Source organism: Podarcis gaigeae (assembly GCF_964106915.1).
Source record: "Podarcis gaigeae genome assembly, chromosome: 3".
Lineage (NCBI taxonomy): Eukaryota > Metazoa > Chordata > Lepidosauria > Squamata > Lacertidae > Podarcis > Podarcis gaigeae.
In genome coordinates, this window is record NC_139680.1 from 41,878,213 (window position 1) to 41,905,146 (window position 26,934).

Below are 26,934 nucleotides of genomic sequence, written 5' to 3' on the forward strand. Positions count from 1 at the left end.
CCTCCCCGCCCCGCCGGGCTGCGCCTAAAGCGCCTCTGTCGGCAGCTGCGCTCCCCAGTGCCAGTCAGTGCGCCGAGGGGCAAGGAGCGCGCGCTGCCTTCCCTCATGGAGAGCCTCAGGCGGCGGCGGCGGCGCGCGGGGCAGAGTTGCACGCGGAGCCTGGGCGCGCTGCTGCTGCTGGGCGCGCTTTGCGCCTGCTCGGCCGGCGCCTTCGAGCTCACCATCCTGCACACCAACGACGTCCACGCGCGCGTGGAGCAGACCAGCCGCGACTCGGGCAAATGCGTCGGGCAGGACTGCTACGGAGGCGTCGCGCGGCGCGCCACCGAGATCCGCCGGGTGCGCGCCGCGCAGCGCAACGTGCTGCTCCTCGACGCCGGCGACCAGTACCAGGGCACCGTGTGGTTCAGCTTCTTCAAAGGGCAGGAGGTGGTGCGCTTCATGAACCTCCTCGGCTATGACGCAATGGTAAGCGGGGGGGGGCGGCGAGAGAGGGGGGCAAACCCGTCAGGTGGGGCGCGAGGGTCTGGCACGCTCCCCCCCCCTCCAAAAAAAAACTTTCTGTGGCGCCGTTGGGTCCTCCCAACAGTATGGAGGGAGGCCATAAGAAAGATCTGAGCAGGCATGAGAAGAGGCCGGTTTTCTTTCTTTCCCCTTCATAGCTGAAGAGACTCAGGCTCCCCTCAGGTAGTTGATTGGCAGGCGACCGGTTCAGGGCTGAGGTAATGACGCTCTTCTGTTTAGGGTAGCAAAAAGCAAGAGTCTGAACCACTTTTTCAAGGTTCCAGGGGTTGGATACTAACCAGCAACAACAGTGATCTCCCTTCAGCTTTTCCACTTTCCGCCTTGATTCTATTTGGTCAGCTTTATTTTGAGGCAACTTTTCCAAACCCTGAGCGCTTCAGATCCTGTAAACACTACCTGCACCATGTAAATGATAATAAAATTAAGCTGTGGACCTTAAGAGATCAGCTGGCCATCTTGAATGGAGGAATACTTTCTTCTTAAGTAGTGGAGAAGGCCAGCAGCCAGCCACAACCAGAAGATGTGAGACTCAGCACTGAGAAGCTCCTCTAGAAGAGGTTGGGATTTTGGAGGAGATGCTCCAGAGAAGCACAACCTGGTGCCTATTCTCTTACCTCCATGTAAGAAAAAAATGAAGCACTCCCATCATTTAGCTTACTCTCTGGGTGCAGAGGAGCTGCAGGCCTGCTGTTGGAAAGAAAGTGCTGGACTAGTTGCACCTTTGATCAGATCCAGCTATCGTCTAACTACTGCTGTCGGTTACATGGAACTGCCTCTGAAGACTTGGATGTGTTAATAACAAGCCCAGAATACATATGTGAAGCTGTTAATTTGTATATCCAAAAATGAACCCATCTCGGCAGTACTTAGCAAACTCCACTGGCTTCCAGACTGCTGCTGAGTAGAAATAAAAGTGATAGTGCCATCAGATCAGGACTTTGGGGCAGACATCAAGCGTCGCCCACTCAGAAGAATGAGCAGGAGAGCCTTCAAATGCAGCAGGGCTGGCTTACCACACACTGAAGTAAGTTAAGTAATACACACTCCCATCTAAACAGCAGGAGCCCCTGAAATGCCATTTTAGGCTTTGGACATTTAAGTTCAGAGTCTAAAATACTTAGCTGCACCGCTGATTCCAAGTGCTGCAGATTTTTAACCTTTAAAGCTGTAAGTCTGGAACCATGGCATTTGGAAGACCATCTACTATACTGCTATATGCCCTGCTCTAATATTAAAACCATTATTTGAGGCCTGACTTGTGAACTTAAGTTGGTAGCAGCCAGATATGGGATTATTTGATCATGGTGCTCCAGGAGTGAAGTGTCCTTTCTCTTTATGAATTCACCTGATTACAAATTTAGTAACTTTTAGCCACAAAATTAAAATGCTTTTATATTTCCAGGGTTGTGTTGTTGTTTTTTAAATGGTTTTTAGACTGCTGCTTAGTTGCCTTAGATTAGAAGATAGCAATGTGATATAGATATGCTGTTTTAATTCTTCGTTGAAGCAGCCTTGGTAATAATTTAATTTTATGTCGAAGTTCTCTTGATGATATTTTATTGAGAAGATATAAATACATTTTGATTGATTAATTGTTATGGAGCCTGAAGGCAGTTGGAGGTAGAGTATTTGGAGGGATAGAATAACACATATTGGAAATTCCTCGGGGATACCTCAGGATTACGTCTGCCATTTTCCATGGCAAATGTGCCTTATTCTATGCTGTACATACACACTAGGGATGTTCTGGCAAGAGCCCATCTTTAGCAGGGTAAAGGCCATCTGGCATCCTCTACTCACCAACTTACCTATGGGAAGCCTCTTAAGTAGGACCTGAGGGCAGCAGTTCTCTTCTCAGCAACTGGTATTCAGAGGCATACTGCCTCCAAATGCGGTTATAGAACATAGCCATCATGGTTAGCAGCCACAGATAGCCTTGTCCTCCATGAATTTGTCTAATCCTCTTTCACAGCTATCCAAGCTGAAGGCCATCACTACATCTCATGAGAGTAAACTCTGATAGTCCCACAGAAGGCACTATGCATTGACAGAAGTAAAGCTTTGTTTTGACTGCCCTGATGGCTACGAGAGAGAGAGAGAGAGAGAGAGAGAGAGAGAGAGAGAGAGAGAGAACCCCTCTCCCAATTCACTTTTCCCATACCATGCATAATTTCAAATACCTCTGTCAAGGTATATAAGGTCTAGTTCCAGATCAGTTACCACCAGTTCAGGTCCCATGAGCATATATGTGAAATTAGAGTTCTTTTACCCCAGTGTGCATCACATTGAATTATTCCTAGCAGCGGCTATTAATAAGACAAAACAGCACAAGACCAAAGATGGACGTAGAAAACGTAATCCCACATGGGAAGACTGTTGGGATGATGAAGAAATAGTGAACCAACACCTAATATCCCAAAATCCAGTGCTGTTAACAATAACTGTACTGCCTGCTTCTTCCATAACCTGCAAGCTTTGTCCAGTGTAATTGTCATAGTATCCTATCTTAAAGTGATTATATTAAATTATTGTTGCCCTTTGTATCCTCGGGATATATACTTCCAGGAAACACTTCTGCCAGTTGCGCATAGGAAAAGCATTTGCCGTTGTTCTGGCCTCTAGAAAAACACACACTCTTAAATGTGTCACTGAATCTAGAAAGGTGGCTATTTTGCTTTGTGACAACAGCCTGCTCACATCTGTTCCACTTATCAAACCTCTGCAGGCAGTGTGGCAACAAGGAGTTAAGCACTTGGCACTAAACTTAAGTGAATGGGAATATAAGATTACTTGAAAGAAAATGTGAGAGAGAAGGCTGGGATGGATATTGGACTCATCTCTTCTTCTCATTCTGTGGTGTGAATTGCAGTACATCCTTTCATTCCGATCAATATGAAAATCTCTAGGAAGAGAAGGTGTTTTAATCTGTTTTTGTGAGATGAGAGAGCAACAGGAGACGTAGATATATAACTTGCAGTGTCTGGGCAAGGGAACATCTTGTCCTCCTTTTATCCAAGCGTTGGCTGGCACAGCAGAGCCATCGGATTTGAGATTATTATGCCATACCTCGTTCCCTCTCCTAAGCAGCACAGGGTTAGGGTGGAGATTTTTGGGGCCAAGCTAAAGCCAGTCCCATCTTTGCTTGGCACTACTGTTTTTGGTTTCTGGATAAATGACAAAAAAAAAACCATTGCATAAAGATACATGGGATGTGGTTTTGGATCCCCAAATTGCTTTTCTTTGGTGAAATCTGTTTAAGCATAGTGGGAACTATTTTGAAATAATCTGTAAAAATAAATGAAATGTACAAGATTGAAAGAGTCCTGCTCTCAATTATATGTGCAAAGTAAAAGCAGATGTTTGTTTCAGTCTCAAAGCATACAGAAAATTCTGGAATGTGCACAAGCCAGATTCTAAATACTTCATTGCTGAAAATTTCACTATTTGCTTAGATGGTACTTTTATAATATACAGATTTTATCTGCTTTTATTGGGAACACATAACATGTGGGTGATCAGCTCTGGACAAATCAGGCTTGTAAACAGTGCTGAGTAGTTTTGCTCAAGCTTTCATTCTATTTTAAGCATGTGAAGTATCATACATTTTAAATAAATTCTAGGTCTTGTTCTGGGCATTTTAAGTAGCTTCAAGTTGTTTGTTTCCACATCCAAATCACAGTGTGGGCAGCTCTGTTTGGTCTGCACTGCACTTGTTGTGGAGAAAAGAGGGCAAACATGACTTCAACACACTGCAACATAGTACAATGCGTTATCTGGTGCCTTCCATGCAGACCACAATAGATGAATAGGTGCCTACTGTAAACAGACACAAACCTCTCTGAAAGTATTATTGAGCCATATTGCGGTTAGGTGTGTAAATATGTTTATCTGCCTACCATGTCAGTCCAACTTAATAACACTACATGTAGAATACAGTATCATGTTTATAACATTGTATCCTGCCCTAAGCACACAAGGGACAGGGATGCAAGACCAGGCATTGCCTGAACGGTGTGTTTCATATTTCAAGAATCCCTGTCATTGCCTAAAAAGGGTGGAAATCGGAGAAATGATTTGCCCTGGAAAGTGTAGAAGGAAGCTGCTTGGAAATATTGGCTCTTCAGAGTAGTTTGTTACACCATGGCTTAAAAAAGAGAGCAATAAATTACAGGGATATATTTGCAGTGTAATGCATACATTTCCAAATCTTTTCTGCTGAAGGCATGGTGAGTAAGTACATATTTTGTCATGCTGTGCAGTGTTGATTGGTCAGATTGATCTTTGGCTCAGGAAAAAAATGGGTGCAAGATCATTCAGTTGCTTACTGGTCTTCAAAATTAAACCAAGAAGAGGGTAGAAGGATAAAGACAGCAGGATAAAAGTCCCTTTCTTTTCCTTCAGCAAGCACTGTCATCTTGAAGTGCTTTTTACAGTTATACAGGGTGAGTCCTTTAAAAGACGCCCCATGGATACAGAGTACACATGTTCCACAGGGCGTCTTTTAAAAGACTCACCCTATAGTTGAAACTGAAGTCAGGCAACTGCTACACCCAAATACGTTCCTTTGGTGAGCAGTCTGGTTAAAGATGGTTATGGGAGAGCCTTGATTTCAACCTTGCAAAAAGATAAAGAAATTTAAGCATTCTAAGGAAATTATTGAGGGCCACTGAAATTCCAAATATTTTAAATTCTTAAATACAATTACTCATTGGCTCAAAATTCCAAATCTAGTCCATTGTGACAATTGGAGAGGATGCTGACACTGTTCTTGTTTGAAAATGGGGCTGAGGGACTTATTCACCTCCAGATATTGCTGGACTCCAACTTCCATCAGGCTTGACCATTGGTCACACCGGCTGGGGGTTTTGGGAATGGAAGTACAACAATATTTAGAGGGCCACAGGTTTTTAAATCTTAGCGTTTCAGAGACTGAAGAGCTGTGTTGATGCACCTCCAAATATTAGTAGCTGAACTGAAATAGATGTAAGAAAGTTTGAAAAGATACTATTTGGATATAGCATACTGTTCACGTGTTAGAACTGGATGGATCACAGTGTAGATTTTAAAATATGTCCTTATACTGTACTTTGCTTTTCATGATTGCGGGAACTTCTTGTCAATAGGAGATTCTATTTTTCTTTTCTTTTATGTTGTGCAGACAATCGGGAACCATGAATTTGACAATGGTGTGAATGGATTATTGGATCCACTGCTGAAAAATGTTAGGTTTCCTGTTGTAAGTGCAAACATTAAAGCAAACAAGAAACTAGCAAGCAACATCACAGGATATTTCCTTCCTTACAAAATTCTGGAAGTTGGTTCGGAAAAAGTGGGAATTGTTGGCTATACCTCGAAGGAGACACCTGTCCTTTCAAATCCAGGTATTCTTTCTTTTAATGCTTATGTAAAAAATTATGCAAATAAATATATTTATTTTGAATCATGTGACTCCCACCCTATTTTATTTCTTCTTCCTGTAGCAATTATATTAAATGGTGCTCAAAGTAAGATAAAAAGTGAGCACCAGATATGTGTGACTATAGTGGAATCAGATGATAGAACCTCCCCCCCCACCATATATATACACACATACACGGTTTTCATCTATTTAGATCTTTGTTTAATTATCAGCTTAATGTGTCATTCAGTCACAGGCATCTGGACAGGTCTCAAAGATTATGAGAGGAATTCAATATTGTGCTAAGGCAGTCATCAAGACAAGTACCGTATGTTCAAGTGTACAAGATGACTTTTTATCCCTGGAAAATTACCCCAAAGGTCAGGGGTCATCTTATATGCCTGGTATATGCATTGGGAAGGAGGAGAGGGAGCCGGTGAGCAGAGGCGCCCCTTCTGCCATCGCTCCTCCTCCCTCCCCACAGAAGGGGATGCGGAAAGTCCTTCCGAGCGCGGCGCTCACCTGCCCGCCCGCCAAACACCTCGCCTCGGGCTGCTGCTGCTGCGACGGCAGAGGCAGTGGAGGGGTGCGCACTCTGCTCCTGACGACGCTCAAACCCTACAACTCTAAAATTGAACAGCAAAAGTTGGGGGTCGTCTTATATGCCCAGTCGCCTAATACGCTGGAATCTACGGTATTTTGGCTTGCCAGATGTATGCTGTTCCAGGGGTTCTCTTGACACACCCGAGCCAGTTATAGTAGGTGGGTGGGGACGAGAGGGGAGGGGAAGGAAGACCCATTGCAAAAGAGAACAGGACTTGTTATTTGAAACCTGCCCAATGGTTATTTAATGGTTAATTAGTTAGACCAAAATTTATACCAGGAGTCATTAGCTTGGATGCTCATGTATATTTCAAAAAACAAAACACATCTGTCCTCTGGTGTTTTGTGTAGCCTCTCCCTTTCCTCCTTGGGGAAGAATTGTGAAATCACCTTGTCCAAGCAACTTAAGACATTTGCATGAATTTCAAAAGGATATAGATATATAGGCTGTACAAATGCAAAATCATCAGGCCAAGAAAGCTGCATTTGCTCTGAGCTAAAAGGAAATGCCACTCTTTACTCCAGAGCCCAGAGCAAAAGGCTGTTGGCTTTTACAAGCTACCAGATGGTGTTCCATGCAGCTCAGCCTATTGCTTTTCTGGGAATCCTTTCGTGTATGATTTCCATTATTATTGTGAGAACATGGAACAAAGCCTAAGCTATTGCTCAGTGTCATACAAACCCGGGGCCAAAATGAGGGCAGCCATTTTTGTTTAGACACGTGTTCTTCATTCATGTCCAATAGCCAATATCCACTGCTATTTCATATCCAGAAGTAAGGAACTGCTGATTGACAGTATGTTAGCAAACTGCTACATAAATGCTTTGGTGAATGAATACGTTCTGTAGCTGTTCTAGTACTGACTAATAATGGGAACATAAAGAGCCTGCTAATAGTTCCAAAATTAATAATGGGAACATGGTTTCCTGATTCCACTCTGGCATTGGCACCTTATTACGGTCTTCTTGTTTCTGAAGGTGTCTGGAACACTGGAGGCTAGGGTAGATTGAATCTCCTTATTAGCATTATTTTTGTGGGGATAGCTTGCTGCATATTGTTTTAATTGATATTAATCCTACCCTCCAGAGCTGGTTTGGGGAGAGTGTACAGTGTGTGCTGGGGGCGAGGAGATGTCCCCCCCTTTTTAAAAAAAGTTTAAAATTATAAGTTTCATTTATATATATGACAACAATTATCCAATCATAATTTTAACATTTTAAACTCTGGCTCCCTTCCCCCTCTTTCTGTGGTTCTTTACCTTTCTTTTCATCTTCCTGCATACTCCAAATTATCTCAACATATTCTTTTATGTATCTATTCCCGTATATATATCATATATCTCTTATATATATATCTCATATATATATATCTCATATATATATATCTCATATATATATATATATATATATATATATATATGCAGGTTTTGGTGTCCTCGGGTGTCTTCCCGTGTAAAAGTTGGGGTGTCTAGGCGACGTTTCGACGAGGTCTCACTCGTCATCTTCAGGCTGGTGCTTTCGGCTTCTTGTTACTGGAACAGAGCGGGATCTCAATGTTTGAGTTCCTATAAATACTGTAGAGGGGGTGTGGTGTCTAGCCTCCAATGTTCTGGGCAGAGAGGAAGTTCCCAGGCTAGTGTGCCTTTTCTTCTTTTGTTCCTTAATTACTTGAGAGATACCTTGAGTGATTTCTTGAGTGATATCCTGAGTACCACTTAGGTGGGTCATTAGGTGTGGATTAGTTGCTAAAGTCTTTGTGTCTTGACCTCTTGAACTTTGTGAAGAGTTTTCCTGAGAAGATGGCTGTATTGCACTTAGTTGTGCTTTGGCTTGGCTTCGTGTATAGGGGCGAGCTGTGGTTTTGTGGCTTGTGTCAGCCAGATCTGTGTAGGGATTGCAGGGGGGTGCAGCATCCGGAGGTGCCACCATGGATTGGCTACTGGATGGTGTCAGTAATTCATCTGTGGAGAGGGTCTGGGTTTGGGTCTGGTGTGGTTGATTGGTGTTGGCGTTCTGTGTGCCTCTGGATCTGGTGTCAGTTTTTGTGGGGAGGGCTAATTTCCAGATGTCTGGCAAGCGGGATGTGTCGTCACGCTTGTTCATGTTGTGAGGGTGTTTCTCTATCTCGATGGCTTCCATGATTATTCTCTTGTGGTGATGTTCCGTGTTAAAGAGCAATTTGGAATCTGCAAAATTAATTTCGTGTCCTGTTTCTTTCATGTGTTGGAAAAGAGAGGAAGTTTTTTCTTCTTTTTTGACGGCATTCTTGTGTTCTGCGATACGTGCATTTATTCGTCTGTTTGTTTGTCCAATGTACGTGGCTGGGCAGACTTTGCAGGGTAAAATCCAGTTGGAAAACCAAGGGATCTATGAAATACCCTGCAAAGTCTGCCCAGCCACGTACATTGGACAAACAAACAGACGAATAAATGCACGTATCGCAGAACACAAGAATGCCGTCAAAAAAGAAGAAAAAACTTCCTCTCTTTTCCAACACATGAAAGAAACAGGACACGAAATTAATTTTGCAGATTCCAAATTGCTCTTTAACACGGAACATCACCACAAGAGAATAATCATGGAAGCCATCGAGATAGAGAAACACCCTCACAACATGAACAAGCGTGACGACACATCCCGCTTGCCAGACATCTGGAAATTAGCCCTCCCCACAAAAACTGACACCAGATCCAGAGGCACACAGAACGCCAACACCAATCAACCACACCAGACCCAAACCCAGACCCTCTCCACAGATGAATTACTGACACCATCCAGTAGCCAATCCATGGTGGCACCTCCGGATGCTGCACCCCCCTGCAATCCCTACACAGATCTGGCTGACACAAGCCACAAAACCACAGCTCGCCCCTATACACGAAGCCAAGCCAAAGCACAACTAAGTGCAATACAGCCATCTTCTCAGGAAAACTCTTCACAAAGTTCAAGAGGTCAAGACACAAAGACTTTAGCAACTAATCCACACCTAATGACCCACCTAAGTGGTACTCAGGATATCACTCAAGAAATCACTCAAGGTATCTCTCAAGTAATTAAGGAACAAAAGAAGAAAAGGCACACTAGCCTGGGAACTTCCTCTCTGCCCAGAACATTGGAGGCTAGACACCACACCCCCTCTACAGTATTTATAGGAACTCAAACATTGAGATCCCGCTCTGTTCCAGTAACAAGAAGCCGAAAGCACCAGCCTGAAGATGACGAGTGAGACCTCGTCGAAACGTCGCCTAGACACCCCAACTTTTACACGGGAAGACACCCGAGGACACCAAAACCTGCATTCCTGTACCCGTGAAAATCTACGAAAGCATATATATATATATATATATATATATATATGGTATTTACAGTAATCCTGCCAATGTCTTAATCTGTTTACAGTTTGTTTGTAAACACTCAAAAAACCATTTTCATTCCTGTTAAAAAGAATTGTTTCCTTGATTTCTTATTCTCCTGGTAAGTTTCGCCATTTCTGTGTAGTCCATTAAGTTCTGTTTCCAATCTTCTCTTGTCAGGACCTTGGGGAGATGTCCCCTTGCACAAGTGGAAGTTGTTCTGCTTGCACAATGATTTTATTTGAATACCATCGACTTTCTGCTTAAGCAACCAAATGATTTCCTGTCATATGAGGGATCTACAGAACTACGGAGCTAGCAAATTAGCAACGTATCAGTGTAACTTCCATTATAGTGGTACCTCAGGTTAAGTACTTAATTCGTTCTGGAGGTACGTTCTCAACCTGAACCACTACTTTAGCTAATGGGGCCTCCTGCTGCTGCCGCACCACCGGAGCACAATTTCTGTTTTTATCCTGAAGCAAAGTTCTTAACTTGAAGCACTGTTTCTGGGTTAGCGGAGTGTGTAACCTGAAGCGTATGTAACCTGAAGCGTATGTAACCTGAGGTACCACTGTACTTGAAAGGAACTTGTTAAACCAAGAGAGAATGTTATGTATAGTATATGCGTTATATATGTATAATATATTTGTTCATGTGCTTTGGCAAATCATTTTGTGAGAATAAAATAAAATACAAAACATTAATGCATTTTTTCCTGATTTTTAGGGCCGGATTTAACATTTGAAGATGAAGTTACAGCATTACAGCCACAAGTGGACAAACTTATAACTTTAGGAGTCAACAAAATCATTGCACTCGGTCACTCTGGTTTTACTGTGGACAAAAACATTGCTCAAAAAGTGAGAGGTGTGGATGTTGTAGTTGGGGGACATACAAATACCTTTCTTTATACAGGTATGTCATTTCCTTGGCAAAAAGAGGGGATTCTGATTGGTTAGTACTTATTATTGTAGCTATGTTTGCAGCTAATTAGTGTAGCTATGTCTCAGCAGTTATAACAGGGTGCTAAATATTTAATTCTTCGTGCTCGTCATTGTGGTACAGCTAGGCATGTTTGGAAGAAACTGTTGTGGGAACTGAACATTTGAAAGTATAAGATTAAACCTTGAAACTAGTCTAGTGTAGAGGTTTTTTTTCTCCTGATGTCCTTCATCAGCCTTTCCTAACCTGGTGTCCTTCAGATGCTATAGGCGGGGTTCCCCAAACTTTTAAAACAAGGGGCCAGTTCACTGTCCCTCAGACACTGTTGGGGTCCGGACTATAGTTTGAAAAAAATACGAACAAATTCCTGTGCACACAGCACATATTTTATTTGTAGTGCACAAAAAACAGGAAAAACAATACAATATTTAAAATGAAGAACGATTTAAATCAACATAAACTTATAAGTATTTCGATATGAGAGAGAGAGAGAGAGAGAGAGAGAGAAAGGAGGGTGACCAAATAAGAGGGAGGAAAAGAAAGAGGTGCGGCCTCAGGCTCTGGGCAGTGGCGGCAGCATCTGGCTGCTCCTTCCTCAGTGCCCTCCAGTGAGAGACCCGGTGCCCCGGACCCAGCTGCAGCGCTGGCGATAGCCGCTGCGCCTTCGCGCTATGCCCGCATTTCCACAGGCCTTCCTTGGAGCCGGCTCCTCTGGGCTTGGCTCCAGGCCTGGCTGGTCCATGGGCCAGTCCCGCCCCCTTTGGACCTGCTTCACCTGGCAACTGAAGAGGAGGAGGAGGTGGTGGTGGTGTGTGTGTGTGGAGAAGGAGAAGCCAGGCGGGAGGGGGGATTGTGGTCACTGCCACAGAGGCTGCTGCCGAACCGGCGGTCCCTTCCCAGTGGTTTGAGGGAGCTGCCACTAGTGCCAGCAGTCTCTCTCTCTCTCTCTCTCCCATACACCCCCCCTCCCTGGTGTGCCCATGCGCACATGCACCTGGGACTGCAATGGGATTGATGAGCAGTCAAGTGGGATGGAGCTGGAGAGTGTGGTCTGAGGAGAAGCCGGAAAGGATTGGACCCAGCTGCTTGCAGTAGTAGTGGTTCGGAGGGAAGGAGGGAAGGAAGCTCATGTTGGCTATAGCCATCTGGGCAACAGGAAGGAGGAGTGCTATGGGTTCTGTAATTTCCAGGCAGGCCGGGTTCAGGATCCTGGCGGGCCAGATTTGGCCCACAGACTGTAGTTTGAGGACCCCTGCTATAGGAATCTTAACTCTCTATAGCCTCAGCTAGCATGTCCAATGGCCATGAATGAAGGGACTTGTAGTCTATCAGCATCTAGAAGGCATCATGTACACAATGGGGGTAAGATGCCCAATGAACTGACTAGGTCTTCTAAGCAGACATTAATAGAATTGTGCTGTTATTTGAGAAGCATAAAAGATCAATGAAATATCAGCAACACTTCTTGTAGGTTCAGTGACACTTCTTGTTCAGTTTTTACGTGTTTCTTCTTTCAACATCTTGAATTTACCTTGGTCATAGCTTTCAGTCTTTTATTCATTCATCAGAGTTTCATTTTCTCCTCAGGAAGTGGTTGGCTTTTGGTTTGCTGCTAAGCACTAAGGATGCTGGGCCTTTTTCCAGTGGCTTGCATAGCTGTACACAAATGAATCATGTCTCTGTCCTCTCCTGTTTCTGCTTGTGTCTATGTGTCTCTTTCCTGCCCTTGGTCCAGAATAAATATGAACTTCGTCTCACTCACTCTCTCCCGTCTTACACCTTCCTCCAGGATTGTTTAGTGATTTCTCCAGCCTCCCTCATACTAGATCAGGGTAAACTTTCCTGTGTGTGAAATGTTCCTCTGAAATGGTGGTTTGTTTTTAAAACCTTTCAGAAATAGTGGTGGGATAACTCACCTCAGCAATATTCAAAATTGGCTCAGAAATTGGAAACTTTTCCAGGATGTGTTCAGAAAAAAACAACATTCCGTTTCCCACTATTCGCTCTATTCTAATTATAACATTGGTCATGTACAGATGGCACAAACACTTTGCTTTCTTAAGATATACCTGTAAAGCTTCTGGCTTTCAGAACCTGGTCTGCTGAATGCTTGCCAAGCGTTCACAGATTATTGTTGTATATCTGATTGGGAGTGAAACTTTTAACCTATAGTTTCCCCCACAATAGCCACACTATGGAATTTATTCACTAATGAGAGTCTTCAGCTTTTTATAATACTCCCCCCCCCCTGAACTTCCACAATTTTATAGGGAGGATTTGACTATAAACGGCAAAGTTGATGGAGCTGAGTGAAGCTTTGGGTTTTCTTTTGAACATACAGTGGTGCCCCGCAAAACGAACGCCTCGCAAGACGAAAAACCCGCTAGACGAAAGGGTTTTCCGTTTTGGAGGCGCTTCACAAAACGAATCTCCCTATGGGCTTGCATCGCAAGAAGAAAGCCCATAGGGAAATCTCCGGGGACCTCTTTTAAATGCTAGCGGTGGGGAGCAAAGCCTTTCCCCCCCCCTCCGGCCTTCAGAAGAGGTCCAGGAAGGCCGGCGGGGGCCGAAAGGCTTTGCTCCCCACTGCCAGCATTTTAAAAGCAGTCCGGGATAGCAGGGAAGCGCTTCCCGCTATCCCAGATGGCTTTTGAAGGCAGGCGGGGGGGAGCAAAGACTTTTGCCCCCCCCCTGCCTTCAGAAGAGGTCCAGGACCTCTTCTGAAGGCTGGCGGGGGGCAAAAGTCTTTGTCCCCCCCGCCTGCCTTCCCGGGGGCTTTTAAATCGCCCCGGGACAGCGGAGAATTCCTGCCGCCCACCAGCATTTTAAGATTGCCCCGGACAGCGGAGAAGTCCTCCGCTGTCCTGGGGTTTTTAAAATGCTGGGGGACGGCAGCGAAGCCTTCGCTGCCGCCCCCCAGCATTTTAAGATCACCCCAGGACAGCGGAGAAGTCTCCGCTGTCCCGGGAAGGCAGGCGGGGGGGAAGCAAAGACTTTCGCCCCCCGCCGGCCTTCAGAAGAGGTCGGGGGACAGACTGTCCCCGGACCTGGTCTGAAGGCGGTTTCCATAGGAACACATTGATTGATTTTCAATGCATTCCTATGGGAAACCGTGCTTCGCAAGACGAAAAACTCGCAAGACGAAAAGACTTGCGGAACGAATTAATTTCGTCTTGCGAGGCACCAGTGTAGTTTGCTCTGATTCCTATTTAGAATTTCTTTCCAATCTTTTGATTTATTTTTATTTTGCTGAAACGGGCAAGAATCTCATCCCAGTGGCTTCTCGTTTGCCTAAACGTGAGCATAGAAATCTATTTCCTTCCTTGGTCCTCTATCTCTAGCAGGGATAGACTTTGATTCCCTGGATGTTCTGTTTGCCTTTAGCTGGGCCAAACTGAAAACATTTTGATTTCCTAGTTGTCCTTAGCATGGGCAATGCTAATGCCTTTGTCCTGCTACTTTAATGTTTTAGTGTACATGTGTATTCAATAACTATGGGTACATACATTCCCACTCCTTTGCATTCTTCACTATATAAACTGGTGTGTGCAGAGCCCAACCTCAAAAACTAGTAAAACCGCATTTAGTGAAAACAGTTCAGAAAACAAAATAGCTTGCAGGTACAGTCTCTCTGTCCCTCTCGCCCCACCCCTGCACTGCAAGAGGTGTAGTTACAGAGATGGGTATTCTTAGTGCTAGGTTGGCAGTCTAGGAGTTCAGAGTGCTGAAGAGGAAGCCGTGAGGTCAGGCAGGGTGTTGTAATCAGATGAGTCATGCTGCTCCAGGTGGATCTAGATAGACTTTACACACATATATCTGGCACAAGTTATGTCTTTCACCCAGGATCTCATATACTTTTTCCCAGCTATGAGGGTTTCTCAGCTCTGTGTTCCTCAAGCCACTCTGTATCATACACTTTGTTACTCTGACCACAGACTGACATTAGTCTAGTAACACCAGTGCTGATTTGGGGGTCTTTTTCCGGGCAGAAGTCACACTTACTTTAGTTATAATGGTGTAGCTGGGTGCTGTGCTGTTGTTTATCAATAGGAAATGAGATACCTCAAACTCTGAAGTGTGTCTTTTTTTAGTTTTACATACCAGACTTTTTGATAAAATTAACATTGCGTGTTGCCTCCTTCCTGGTCTGAGCACTTTTTACTAAGCTAAACATTCATTCTTACGCACACCATTTACAGATAATTCATAATGCATTGTAGGGATTGAAAACTTCTGTGGAATTATAAAGGCACTTTATAAAGAAAAGGTAGAGAGTTGATTCTTAGAAGCTTGGGTAGAAGCATTGAAGCCTTTTTTTAAAGGAAGATGATGAGTTTACCAATACATTACTTGATATAGAAAGAACATACATGAGTAGACACATCCAAAAAGCATACCTAACATTTTGATAAGTGCACCAAGCCTAGCCTTCATATTAATTTCCCAATTTGGAACATGCAGCATTGTGCTTGTGGCTGATACTGTTATACTTTGCTGACAAACCTCTGAATATTAGAATCATAGAGTTGGAAGGGACCACTAGGGTCATCTAGTCCAACCCCTTGCAATGCAGGAATCTTTAGCCCAATGTGGGACTCGAACCCACATCCCTGACTGAACCCTCAGTTCTGCTGACTGAGCTATCCCTCAGGACATATACTCTGAATATTGAACAGCATATGAATACATGAGATAAAAGGAAGCCTGAACATTATAAAGTTTTATCTCTTGTCACAACTGGTGCTTGGCTAAGCGCATATGCAGGTGGAGCTATTTAGACTCTACAGGCTCTTTAGCCTATTGAAATGTTCCAATTTGTGTTGTTGCTGTTGAAATGGATTTTGTTGTTGCTGCTGAAAGTTGAGAAGCCAGCAGCAGCTACATGTTGCGTTTTCTGGCACTATTAATGAGTGGATTTGGGAGCTGTCCAGGAGTCTAGTTCTGAGACAAGTAGAGAGATCAGTGCCTGCATTCAGAAAGAATCATTCATGGCAACGAGATGCTGGGTGTAGAATATAAAATCTAGTGGCAGTGTTTTCAGTGCACCCATCAATGTCCTAGTAACACTTTAAATCAGAAATATATTTATTGCCTTAATCACTGATAATGTTCTGCAGTGAAACATACTGCCTTTAGCAAAAGGAATATGGGAGCAAAATAAATTGAAACTTTTTTTTTTTTGGAACCTGCTTCTGCTGAAGTGTGTGTTTAGTGACATAGCATCTCAGTCAAACAGTGCACATGAGGTAATTGAAAATAAAAAAGCTCAGCTTCCCATTTGGGGACTTACATCTCACCATTTATTATTTTTCTGTTAGGAAAGAATAACATGTTTTTCTCCGAGCTCTCATATTCCAAAGCCAAGAGTCAAAGGGATGAATCATGTGGATGTCCAGTGCATGTGTGCATCAAGGCTTTTCCTGACCCTCATTTCTCTTTGCCCCTGAAGATGTGAAGTGTGACATGGTGCAGGAAGATTTATGTATTCCCTTCCCTACCTTTTCAGGGTGACTAACATTAGCTAAGAATAAAACAACTGCAAAACAGCTAAAGCTACATTTCTGAAAATGCACAACCTGATTGCTAATTGTTTTATTAAGGTTAGGTGTATTTCCTAAATCACTAATGCTGGGGATTACACCCAAATAGAAGTGTTATTGTACCGGTATATAGAAATGATATATATATATAATTCTCAAAACACCATTAGTGCTGGAGAACAGAGTGGAGGCCTCTGATTCCCCGATCGGCTGCTGAATTGAGTGGGAGCTGAGGAAAGGGGAACTGCCTGATGACCCACTCTTGTCCTTCCCAGGAGGAGGCAGACATTGTTGAATGTCTCAGAGTGAAGCTCCAAATGAACTGTTGACATGGGAAAGAAGGGAGAAGGGAATGATCTGACAACCTGCCTAGATGCTGTATACATGTTATGTTTCTTGCTTTCACACACAAGCAGTTTCTTTCTGCACCCTAAATATCACTATCAGTTGATGTGCTTGCCTCATCAGTATTCAGGACTTCCTTTGAAAGCTAGGAAGGGAGAAAAGTTACAGATAGGTAGCCGTGTTGGTCTGCCATAGTCAAAACAAAAAAAATTCCTTCCAGTAGCACCTTAAAGACCAACTAAGTTAGTTCTTGGTATGAGCTTTCGTGTGCATGCACACTTCTTCAGATACACTGAAACAGAAGTTACCAGACCCTTCTATATAGTGAGAAGGGGGGAGGGGTATTACTCAGAAGGGTGGTGGGAATGGGTGATTGGCAGATAAAGGGAGAAAAGGTCATTCATTCTCTGGCCACTTTTACAGGCACCCCGCCTTCAAATGATATACCAGCTGGTAAATATCCATTTATGGTGAAGTCAGATGATGGGCGTGACGTTCCTGTTGTTCAGGCTTATGCTTTTGGAAAATACCTTGGCTATTTGAACGTTGTGTTTGACGACAAAGGAAATGTAATTAGAGCGTCCGGAAACCCTATCTTACTAAACAGCAGTATTCCTGAAGGTATGTATGGGGAGGAGAATTTTATTTCCTGTAGGTCGCCTATTTATAACATTGATGATTACCTAATTTAAGTACTAGATAAATGCATGATGTCATGTGTCGTGTTATTGCTCCTCCTCCTTTTACTCTGGGTTGGATCCAGAGTTCGTCTTTCTGCAAACGGAACAGCTCTCTCCCTTTTGTAGAAAGGGCTGAAATATGGCGGAGTCTCCTGTTGTAGGAGGAATGATTTTTGCAGATCCTCCCTTCCTCCTGTATTCCCCACCCCTGGTGCCAAGCTGAATACTGTTCCAGAGGGTCTCTCGGCACTCCAGAGCAGCTTTTTCAGGGCATGCGGGCAAAATGAGTGAAAAATCATCTCCCTCCTGCAGGGAGTATGTGGTAACCGTTGCTCCAGTTATGAGAACTCAGGATCTAGCCTTCTTTCCTTTTCTAAAATAAATTATGCGGGATGGCTATGAACTCACATTATCCCACTATAAATTAAATATATATTTATATATATATATATATAAAGTATCTTGTTTTAAAGTATATAATTTCACACACTTAAAAAAACAACAACCAGAAGCATATTCCCCCAAACTTAAGACTGGTTCTAAAGAGTTACTCTAGGCACATCCAAAGGTTTGGACACAACTAGTGGGAATTTGACTTTTGACTTCTTTTTTTTTATCTGGTTCTGATATATCACATCTGCTTCTGAAAGTCCGCTTGGTTGCCATACTGTATGACACAGAATAGGGGAGGGCTGCTTTTAAGAAACCCAAGTTAATGGCTGTGTGACTCCTTTGGATCCAAACTATTGCAAGCTGGAACTTTGTTGGGAGTATTCTGGAGTGCAAGTCTGAAAAAACCCCTGAACTAATGTTGTGCTGTAGATAAACAAATATGCCATCCTCATCAGTCGCCTGGTCAGTAATAACCTTCAACATGCCCTACTTCTTTTTCAGCTGAGGATGTGAAAGCAGAAGTTGACAAGATGCATCTTCAACTACAAAATTATTCTTCCCGTGAAATAGGAAAAACGATTGTTTATTTAAACGGTACAAGTCAAGCATGCCGCTTTCAAGAGTGCAACATGGGGAATTTAATTTGCGATGCTGTGGTAAGATAATAATCCAGGTTACTTTAAGTGGTTCATTATTTGATATTTAAAGTCTCAAGTGTTTCATATAAAGTCTGAGCCTCTTGAGCTTGTTGATCGGAAGGTTGGTGGTTCGAATCCCCGCAACGGGGTGAGCTCCCGTTGCTCTGTCCCAGCTCCTGCCAACCTAGCAGTTCAACCTACCAGTGCAAGAAGATAAATAGGTACTGCTGCGGCAGGAAGGTAAATGGCGTTTCCATGCACTTTGGTTTCCATCACAGTGTTCTGTTGCACCAGAAGTGGCTTAGTTATGCTGGCCACATGACCCAGAAAGCTGTCTGTGGACAAACACTGGCTCCCTCAGCCTGAAATGAGATGAGCACTACAACCCCATAGTCGCCTTTGACTGGACTTAACCATCCAGGGCCTTTATCTTTTATATGAAAGATGTGGTTTTGTGACCAGGGTTGCTTATCTTCACTTGGGGTTCAGCTGGCTATGAAATTGTTATGCAAGGTCTTGTTAGTCCTTCCTGTGGACACTGAAACTATCGAACAGAAACTGCTGATGGCACAACTGTAGAATTAGCTAATTGTTCACTAGTGACAAAAGCCTGAAACAGCTTGAAAGCTGTAAGTCCCAAGCTTTTAAAGTAGGTGTCAGACTTTCACTTCTGCATGTCTTTCTTTTTCCTTCGAGACTTGCCTCTGGGAAATTTTTCTTAGGATCTATACAGGTCTTTTTGGGTGACATTGCTCACCATTATAAAGTACTGGCAGTTCCATTTGCTGCCTGGGGCTGACACCCATGGCACATTCATCAATATGTGAGTACTGACATCACATCACATTTTTTTATAGCTTTAAATTACAGCAGATGGAGACTGTCACCATGTAAAGAGGTATTTGTGTGCAGCAGCTCTTGGACTGAGCTATTTACTCCAGAATATACAAAATTACAAAGAATGAGAGAGATTGTGGTGGCAAGGGACTGGGAGAACTGTCAGCTGTGAGTCACTCACATATGAACAGCTAAATCTTGGAGTAGTAGGTGCACTGGCCTTCAGGATATCCTTTTAAGTGTGCAAACTTCCTTACTGTATTAGTTGAGTAACCTCTAAAGCAGCCAGAGAAAGGGGGATTCATTCTGGGCTTCCATAGATGCCTTGTAAAAATCTGAATATAAGGTTTGCACAATGAATTAGGTTGACCAGGCATTACCGTCCTGTCACAGAAGTGTCTAAAGGACTCTCCATAGAAAACTACTTGACTTGTTTGTACAAGCTACTTTGCTTAGATTCATGAACAATCATTGACTAGGAGAGGTGTCATATTTAATTGATTGCACTAATTTGTTTGGATGAGAATGATATCCCTTCTACAGCTAATTATTAGTAGACTTAGTTAAACATTGACCACAGATTAGTTTAGGGCATCTTTCAGTTGATATGCAGTGCATTAATGACTTAATGTTCCTGTGTCAGATTGCAATTTAGTTTCTGCCAATGCTGTTCTTGGAAAAAAGATACCCAGTTGTATTCTTACACAGGCTAGTTGGAAAACTAAAAGTGATTCTGTGAGGTTTACAGAGTGATCCTTAGAAGCAAATCCCTTTTTCTTTAATGCTGTACGTAAGTTATGTTTAGGACTTCAGCCTCAGAATTATTATTTTTAAAACCACCACTCTTGATTTATTAAAAACCCTTATATACTGCTTTGTATTGAAGAAATATCCAAAAAGGTATACAAAATCAGTAAACTGTAAAAACACATCATAAAAAATAAGCACTATATAAAACTGAAGTGTAAAAAGTCAATACAATAAACTGTGGACAGCCAGGAATAAGAAACCTGCAGTCTCCATATGCCATTGGACTACAGCTCCCATCATCCCTGACCACTGGTCATGCTCAAATGTTAGTTTGTTATGATTTAGTTATTAAATTTCTGCGTTTCCTCCAGGGAGCTCAAGACAGTATATGTAGCCTGTCCCCACAACATACTTCATCTTGGAACCCCCTTGAAATCTCACACTTCTGTGGAGATTGGAGGTGGTGTGTAACAATACATTTGCCTGTGTGCACCTTATAAGAACTACGATGTCAGGTTTAGTATTCAGTTTGTAAGCAGGGAGAAATCCCCAAAGATTACTTGCTGTTATAGATGCACGTACCCACCAAATTACAATGGTACCTCGGGTTAAGTACTTAATTCGTTCCGGAGGTCCGTTCTTAACCTGAAACTGTTCTTAACCTGAAGCACCACTTTAGCTAATGGGGCCTCCTGCTGCCGCCGCACCGCCGGAGCACGATTTCTGTTCTTATCCTGAAGCAAAGTTCTTAACCTGAAGCACTATTTCTGGGTTAGCGGAGTCTGTAACCTAGAGCGTATGTAACCTGAAGCGTATGTAACCCGAGGTACCACTGTATCCCCAATTGTGAAGCAGAAATACAACAGCAGAAAAAGGGATCTGTAGACTTTTCAACAGGGGGAAAAATGCTATGCTTGTATTTCCCAGGATAACAGCACATGTAAAAAAAACCCCTGAAATTGTTCATATTAGATCTCCACATGCCTGTGTTGGGCTGGGACTGGGAAGCTCCAGGTTCAGATCCCCACTCATAATAACGTTTACTTGGTGTTTTGAGCTATCTACTATCTTTCAGCCTTGCCTACTTTACAGGGTTGTTGAGCAGGTAAAAGAGGGAGAGGGAAGAATCTGTACATTGCCTGAATTCCTTAGATAGAGTAAGGGATGGCTGGAAAGAAATAATGGATTCTATCCTATACTGATTCCATACCAAGTCCATTGATATGATTTTTAGTATACTACTATGAATGTTCTTTAGTCTTTAATTACAGTTGTTTTATTTGTGTAAGTAAATGATTTGTTGCTAGATAATATCCCAGTTTCCCCCTTCCCCCATCACATTATAAGTTCTTTTCCTTTGCTGGCTTCCTGAAGTTCTTCAAGCTGAGACAAAGTGCAGACTGAAACTGATAGAATTTTTTTTGTGTGTAAATGTTTTAGGTTTACAATAACCTGAGACATCCAGATGATAAGCAATGGAATCATGTTTCGATGTGCATCATAAATGGTGGTGGAATACGGGGACCCATTGATGAACAAAGCAAGAATGGTATATCTAGCTTTAGGGCTTTTTCTTCCCCAAGGGAATGCTGCTAAAATTTCCTCTTCATACCCCACATTTCTCTCAATAAGATAATTAGTTTTAGGGATTCTTATTTTAGAGCTTATCTACTATATTTCACAATGCTTTTCTCGGACAAAGATTTGACTTTCTCCTCCCCTTTGAACATACATACATACCTTTCTAGCGTATGCTTTTAAAACCAATCTTACACCTATTCAGGTATATAATATACATTTCTGGATGCTGAAACGCTGGGGACCAATTTAATGATTATTGTTTTCATACGAAGGCTTGTGAAACACTTGGCAGCGTCTCCATGTGAGAATACAGTGGTGCCCCGCAAGACGAATGCCTCGCAAGACGAAAAACCCGCAAGACGAAAGGGTTTTTCGGTTTTTGCGTCGCTTCACTAGACGATTTTCCCTATGGGCTTGCTTCGCAAGAAGAAAGCCCATAGGGAAATCTCCGGGGACCTCTTTTAAATGCTGGCAGTGGGGAGCAAAGCCTTTCCCCCCCCTCCGGCCTTCAGAAGAGGTCCAGGAAGGTCGGTGGGAGCCGAAAGGCTTTGCTCCCCACCGCCAGCATTTTAAAAGCGGTCCGGGATAGCAGGGAAGCGCTTCCCGCTATCCCGGATGGCTTTTGAAGGCAGACTGGGGTGAGCAAATACTTTTGCTCCCCGCCGGCCTTCAGAAGAGGTCCTGGACCTCTTCTGAAGGCCGGCGGGGGGCGAAAGTCTTTGCTCCCCCCTGCCTGCCTTCAATGCATTCCTATGGGAAACCGTGCTTCGCAAGACGAAAAACTCGCAAGACGAAAAGACTTGCGGAACAAATTAATTTCGTCTTGCGAGGCACCACTGTACTATGACCCATACCAAATGGGGCCTTTCCACTTGGAAAATCCCCATGCCATAAGCTTGTGCATGGTAGCCCTGCCCTGGGAATTCTCCACATGTTACAAGGGATTCTGCTGCTTTTATGGTTTGATTGTTCCCATTGCTTTAAATTTTATACTATAAGCTGCCTGGAGACTCTGATAAATGTGGGGGTAGAACTATCAGAAACGTATTTATTTATTATAATATTCTTAGTCTTTATCCTGTGAATTTAGGGTGGCATAAGCAAGGTTCTCATGTTACAATCCCTACAACAAGCTTGCACCGTAAAATAGACTGCAAGATTGTGACTTGTTGGAAGGCAGTCAGTGAGCTCCACTGCTGATCAGGGGTTTGAACTCAGCCCTTCTCTTGTCTACCGCTTATATCTACAATATCATAGTCTCCTAAAGTGAGAAATAGAACACAAAACCGATTGTTTTATGAAACGTCCTGTCCCATTCAGGAACTATTACTTTGGAAGAGTTGCTGTCCGTATTGCCTTTTGGAGGAACTTTCGATTTGCTACAGATCAAAGGCTCTACTCTGAAGGAAGCATTTGAACACAGCGTTTACAGACATGGGGAAGGAACAGGGGAACTCCTGCAGGTCTCAGGTAAGTTACTTTGCCAGCATTGCCTGTTCAAGGTCCTAAACCCACACATACTCACAAAGGAGTATTGTAAGAGGATTACCTGATTTTAAAACAATGAAGTATCTGGAACGTTGCCCCATTCTCAAGGTTAGGTGTGGTGGAACCAGGCAGGAGATCATCCCAGGGTTAGGTTTATCTTACAAGGGTGGTGCAGTTCATCAAGCAAGCAGTACACAAATGTTTCTAGCATGGATGCCCTCTCACCAACAGCAAAAACAAGCACGAGCCACAATTACTATACTGCTCATATGAAGACAAGAACAAAACCCCATTGTACTTATGACACTATTCAAATAAACTAAGCAGGACTTCTTGCCTTGATAATGGACTGGATGAGAGCCAATAAGATGAAGCTCAATCCAGCCTGGGGCACTGTTAGTGGGCAGTCCCCTAGACCAGATGGATGGGAGGTGGCTTCCTCTTGGTAGGGTTACACTCCCTCTGAAGGAGCAGGTATGTAGCTTGGCAGTAGTTATGGATCCATTGCTCTTGCTTGAGGCTCAGGTGTGCTCGGTGGCACAGAGTGCCTTCCATCGCCTTTGGCTGGTGGCCCAGTTGTGTCCCTATTAGGACAGGGATAACCTATGCTCTGGTAACCTCAAGGTTAGATAACTGCAACCCATTATACACGTGGCTGCCTCTTAAGATGGTTTTGAAACTTCAGCAGGTGCAGAATTCAGAGGCCAGGTTGCTCACCGGGGCAAGACAAGTTGAGCACATAAAGATAATTTTGTCCCAACTGCACTGGCTGCCAATTAGTTTCTGCCCCCGTGGTTTTTTTTCTGGGGAAAAAGGTGGGAGAACTCACCACAAAGGCCCACAATAAAGAAATATAAATATGAATACTGGCTAATTAAATTACCTGTGGCATTTTAAAGTGTTTGTGAGGTATTTTTTTCATTTGTTATTATGCTATATATTTTTGTGTTTTTAGATGGTAAACTGTCCTGCAATCTTTGGACGAAGGGCAATGAAGAAATTTAATAAATGAAATGAATGAAAATAAAATTCTTATAACTAAAATCTACTTCATGTGTAGGAATTTTAGGTCACAGACCACATCAACAAATTCACTGGAATTACTGTGACTGTATGGATTGTATCCAATGTTAGTCTTACTTCAAGGAGATGCATTGAAATGAATATGACTAACATAAGTCCATTAATTTTAATGGGCCTACTCTCAGTATGACTAACATTGGACACAACCCTATAAACACACACCATTTAGGACAAGAATATTTTTGTACATGTTTGGCTGCCTTTGTGTGAGCCACCAGCTGTTACTTTATGAGACTTTGAAAAAACCTATACAGAAGAATAAAGTCCATTGGACGTGAACAAAAAATGATGCCTTGTGGTTATGTATGTCCATGCCATTTTCTGGGTCTGTTGATTAGTTTTCAATTTTATACACCATAGACACTCATTTGTGGAGAAACTAAATGCATTTAAAGCAAAATATCCTCCGGTACTACTTTGCTATAGAGTGTGCTTGATATGGGATCACTGGAGGAATTGTTGGGAGGTAAGACAGCCACCTAACTCATTCAGCTTTGGAATCCAGTGTGTCATGGGAAGCAGAGTAACACCCAGAAAGACCATTGCTTCACCCAACACAGTATTATCTGCACTGAGTAATTGCCAATGGCTCCCAAGGTTTTAGATAGGAATAGCAGAAGGTTGGCTGAACCCAGGACCTTTTCTTTTGCATGCAGTGCATGTGCTCTACCCTTGCTCTGCCACTGCAGTGTGGTCCTGTCCTGTGGTTAAATGTTGTGCTCACATCAGTTTATTCTGGTTCTGAGCTTCCAAGGAGCCAGCGTCATTATTTTTTCAAGCAAGTTTTTATAGACCCAAAGAATGCAAGAGCTGATGTCTAAAAATGCTGTTCAAACTTGTGCTTCATTGATAGGTATACAGGTGGTGTATGATCTTTCTGCAAGTCCGGGAAGCAGAGTGGTCAGCTTAAAGGTTCTTTGCACAGAGTGTAGAGTACCAGTCTATGAACCACTGCAGCTGGAAAAAACATACAAAGTGCTGCTACCTTCTTTCCTTGCTGGAGGAGGAGACGGGTACCACATGCTAAAGGGAAGCTCAAATAACCACAGTAGCGGTATGTATAAGTTATTCCTGGCGATCTCTAATATGGCACATAGAATGTTTATTGGAATTAATGTCCCTGTAGGAGACCACTCTCCCATGAGTGTGGAAAATGCTGCTATTAGGCAAACCTTTATTTATTCTAGCTGCAACAGGAAATATTTAACTCAGGTTAGTTTTGGAGTTCATCCAAAAGTAGAGAATGGGAAAAGGAAGAGAATACGTTTGAAACAAAAATGAAGAAATTTTCACAGGTGTAATAGTACAATCACAATCCCTTCCAAAACAAGTGCACCTAATAATTAAAAGCAAAAGTTCAGTGTGTTACTGCTTGCCTTCAAGCTGATCTTGAATTTATTTGTTGGACATACAAAAGAATTTTCTAAAGTCAGATCAGTTTTACGCAGGCTTTTCCTAGCATGGTTACTGCTGTCAACACAGTTGCTCCTGTGCCAGTCTTTTTACATGCCAATCACACATGCAGACCTCCCTAGAGTTCTAGTGTTGCTTGTGTGGTTTGTTCAAGTCAGCAGGGAGAAGGAAGACAATAGATAGAAGCCTTCACACGTCATCTGGCCTGGTGTAGGAGCAACTGCGTGGACACTGGTGACAATGCAAGGAAAAGCATTTAAAGAGGGTAGGGCCTTCCAGATCGAGCCTTTAAAACAGAATACCAAAGCTGAAGAATTTCTTTCAAAAGAGCAGCCAATTAATATCCTGTGCAGAAACCCTAAGCATGTTACAATTTGGATTCGGGCATCTACTGTAGCATGTCACTGCTTTAATCGTATATAGAGAGCACTGCATATTTAACAACAGGGAATGCATACTAGGGAACAAGAGGCTGTGAGGACTCTTCCAGGAGGAGGTCATCATAGGAGGTGGCAAAAAGATGCAAAATCTCTTTTCTGGTACAGTGGCTTTGCCTAGAAAACACAGCTCCGCAAACTATTTACTCACCGTAGTTACAGAATGTTGACCAACTGGGTGTGATTAAGATGCTACAATGATTTGACTGACATGAACTTTGGTGTTTCTTTTTCCTTTTCTTAAATAGGTGATCTTGATGTCGCCGTTGTTTCCAACTACATAACTAGAATGGGAAGGGTATTTCCAGCGCTTGAAGGTCGCGTGAGGTTTTCTGCTGGAATTGTTTTCCAAGGACATCTTTCTTTGATTTCCGGATTATTTGTTTTACTTCTGTGCTTCGTTTTTTAGTTTTTCACTTGCTGCAGGGGAACTTGACTTTTTCTGCATTCTATAAATTTCTTAATACTTAAAAGACAATCTCAGCTGCTTCCACTCTTCCCAGAGGGCAGAATGTAAATTATTACGGGCATGGCCATTAAAGGACATAAAATTAAACAGTAAGATTTAATGTATTTTGTATGTATACAGCGTTTGAACTGAGTTATGTATATAACTGATATGTATATTTGTTCTTCATACCGTCACTTTTTAGAAAATTAAAAACAAAAAGAAGCAAGTTGTTTTTCTTTACCCTGAGTGCTGGGCATATTGCAAAATGTTACCCAAACCAAAGAGCTCGCAAGAGTCTTTGTACAATGCTGCTGTAACTTCTAGCTATGTTGTCATGGTTGGCATAAATGTAGATCTGGCCTATTGAGTGTAAAGCTGTTTCCACCCAGGGTGGTTTTGTTTTTTTAAGATTTCTGTGTAAGTCAGTGTGAACCTTCTCTCAGTTTGGTCCTTCATAGGATCTTCAATAAATGG

At 42.9% G+C, this 26,934-nt stretch overlaps 1 protein-coding gene across 1 annotated transcript; it reads left to right on the forward strand.

Moving 5' to 3' along the window:
* On the forward strand, positions 1–26,863 carry NT5E (5'-nucleotidase ecto). Its single transcript, XM_083730390.1, has 9 exons — positions 1–468; positions 5,684–5,906; positions 10,609–10,797; positions 17,133–17,330; positions 18,284–18,438; positions 21,448–21,556; positions 22,909–23,058; positions 25,013–25,213; positions 26,258–26,863. Exons 1-9 carry the CDS (start codon positions 106–108, stop codon positions 26,416–26,418), a joined length of 1,749 nt encoding a protein of 582 aa, XP_083586516.1. The 5' UTR covers positions 1–105; the 3' UTR covers positions 26,419–26,863.
* Positions 26,864–26,934: the final 71 nt, after the last annotated feature.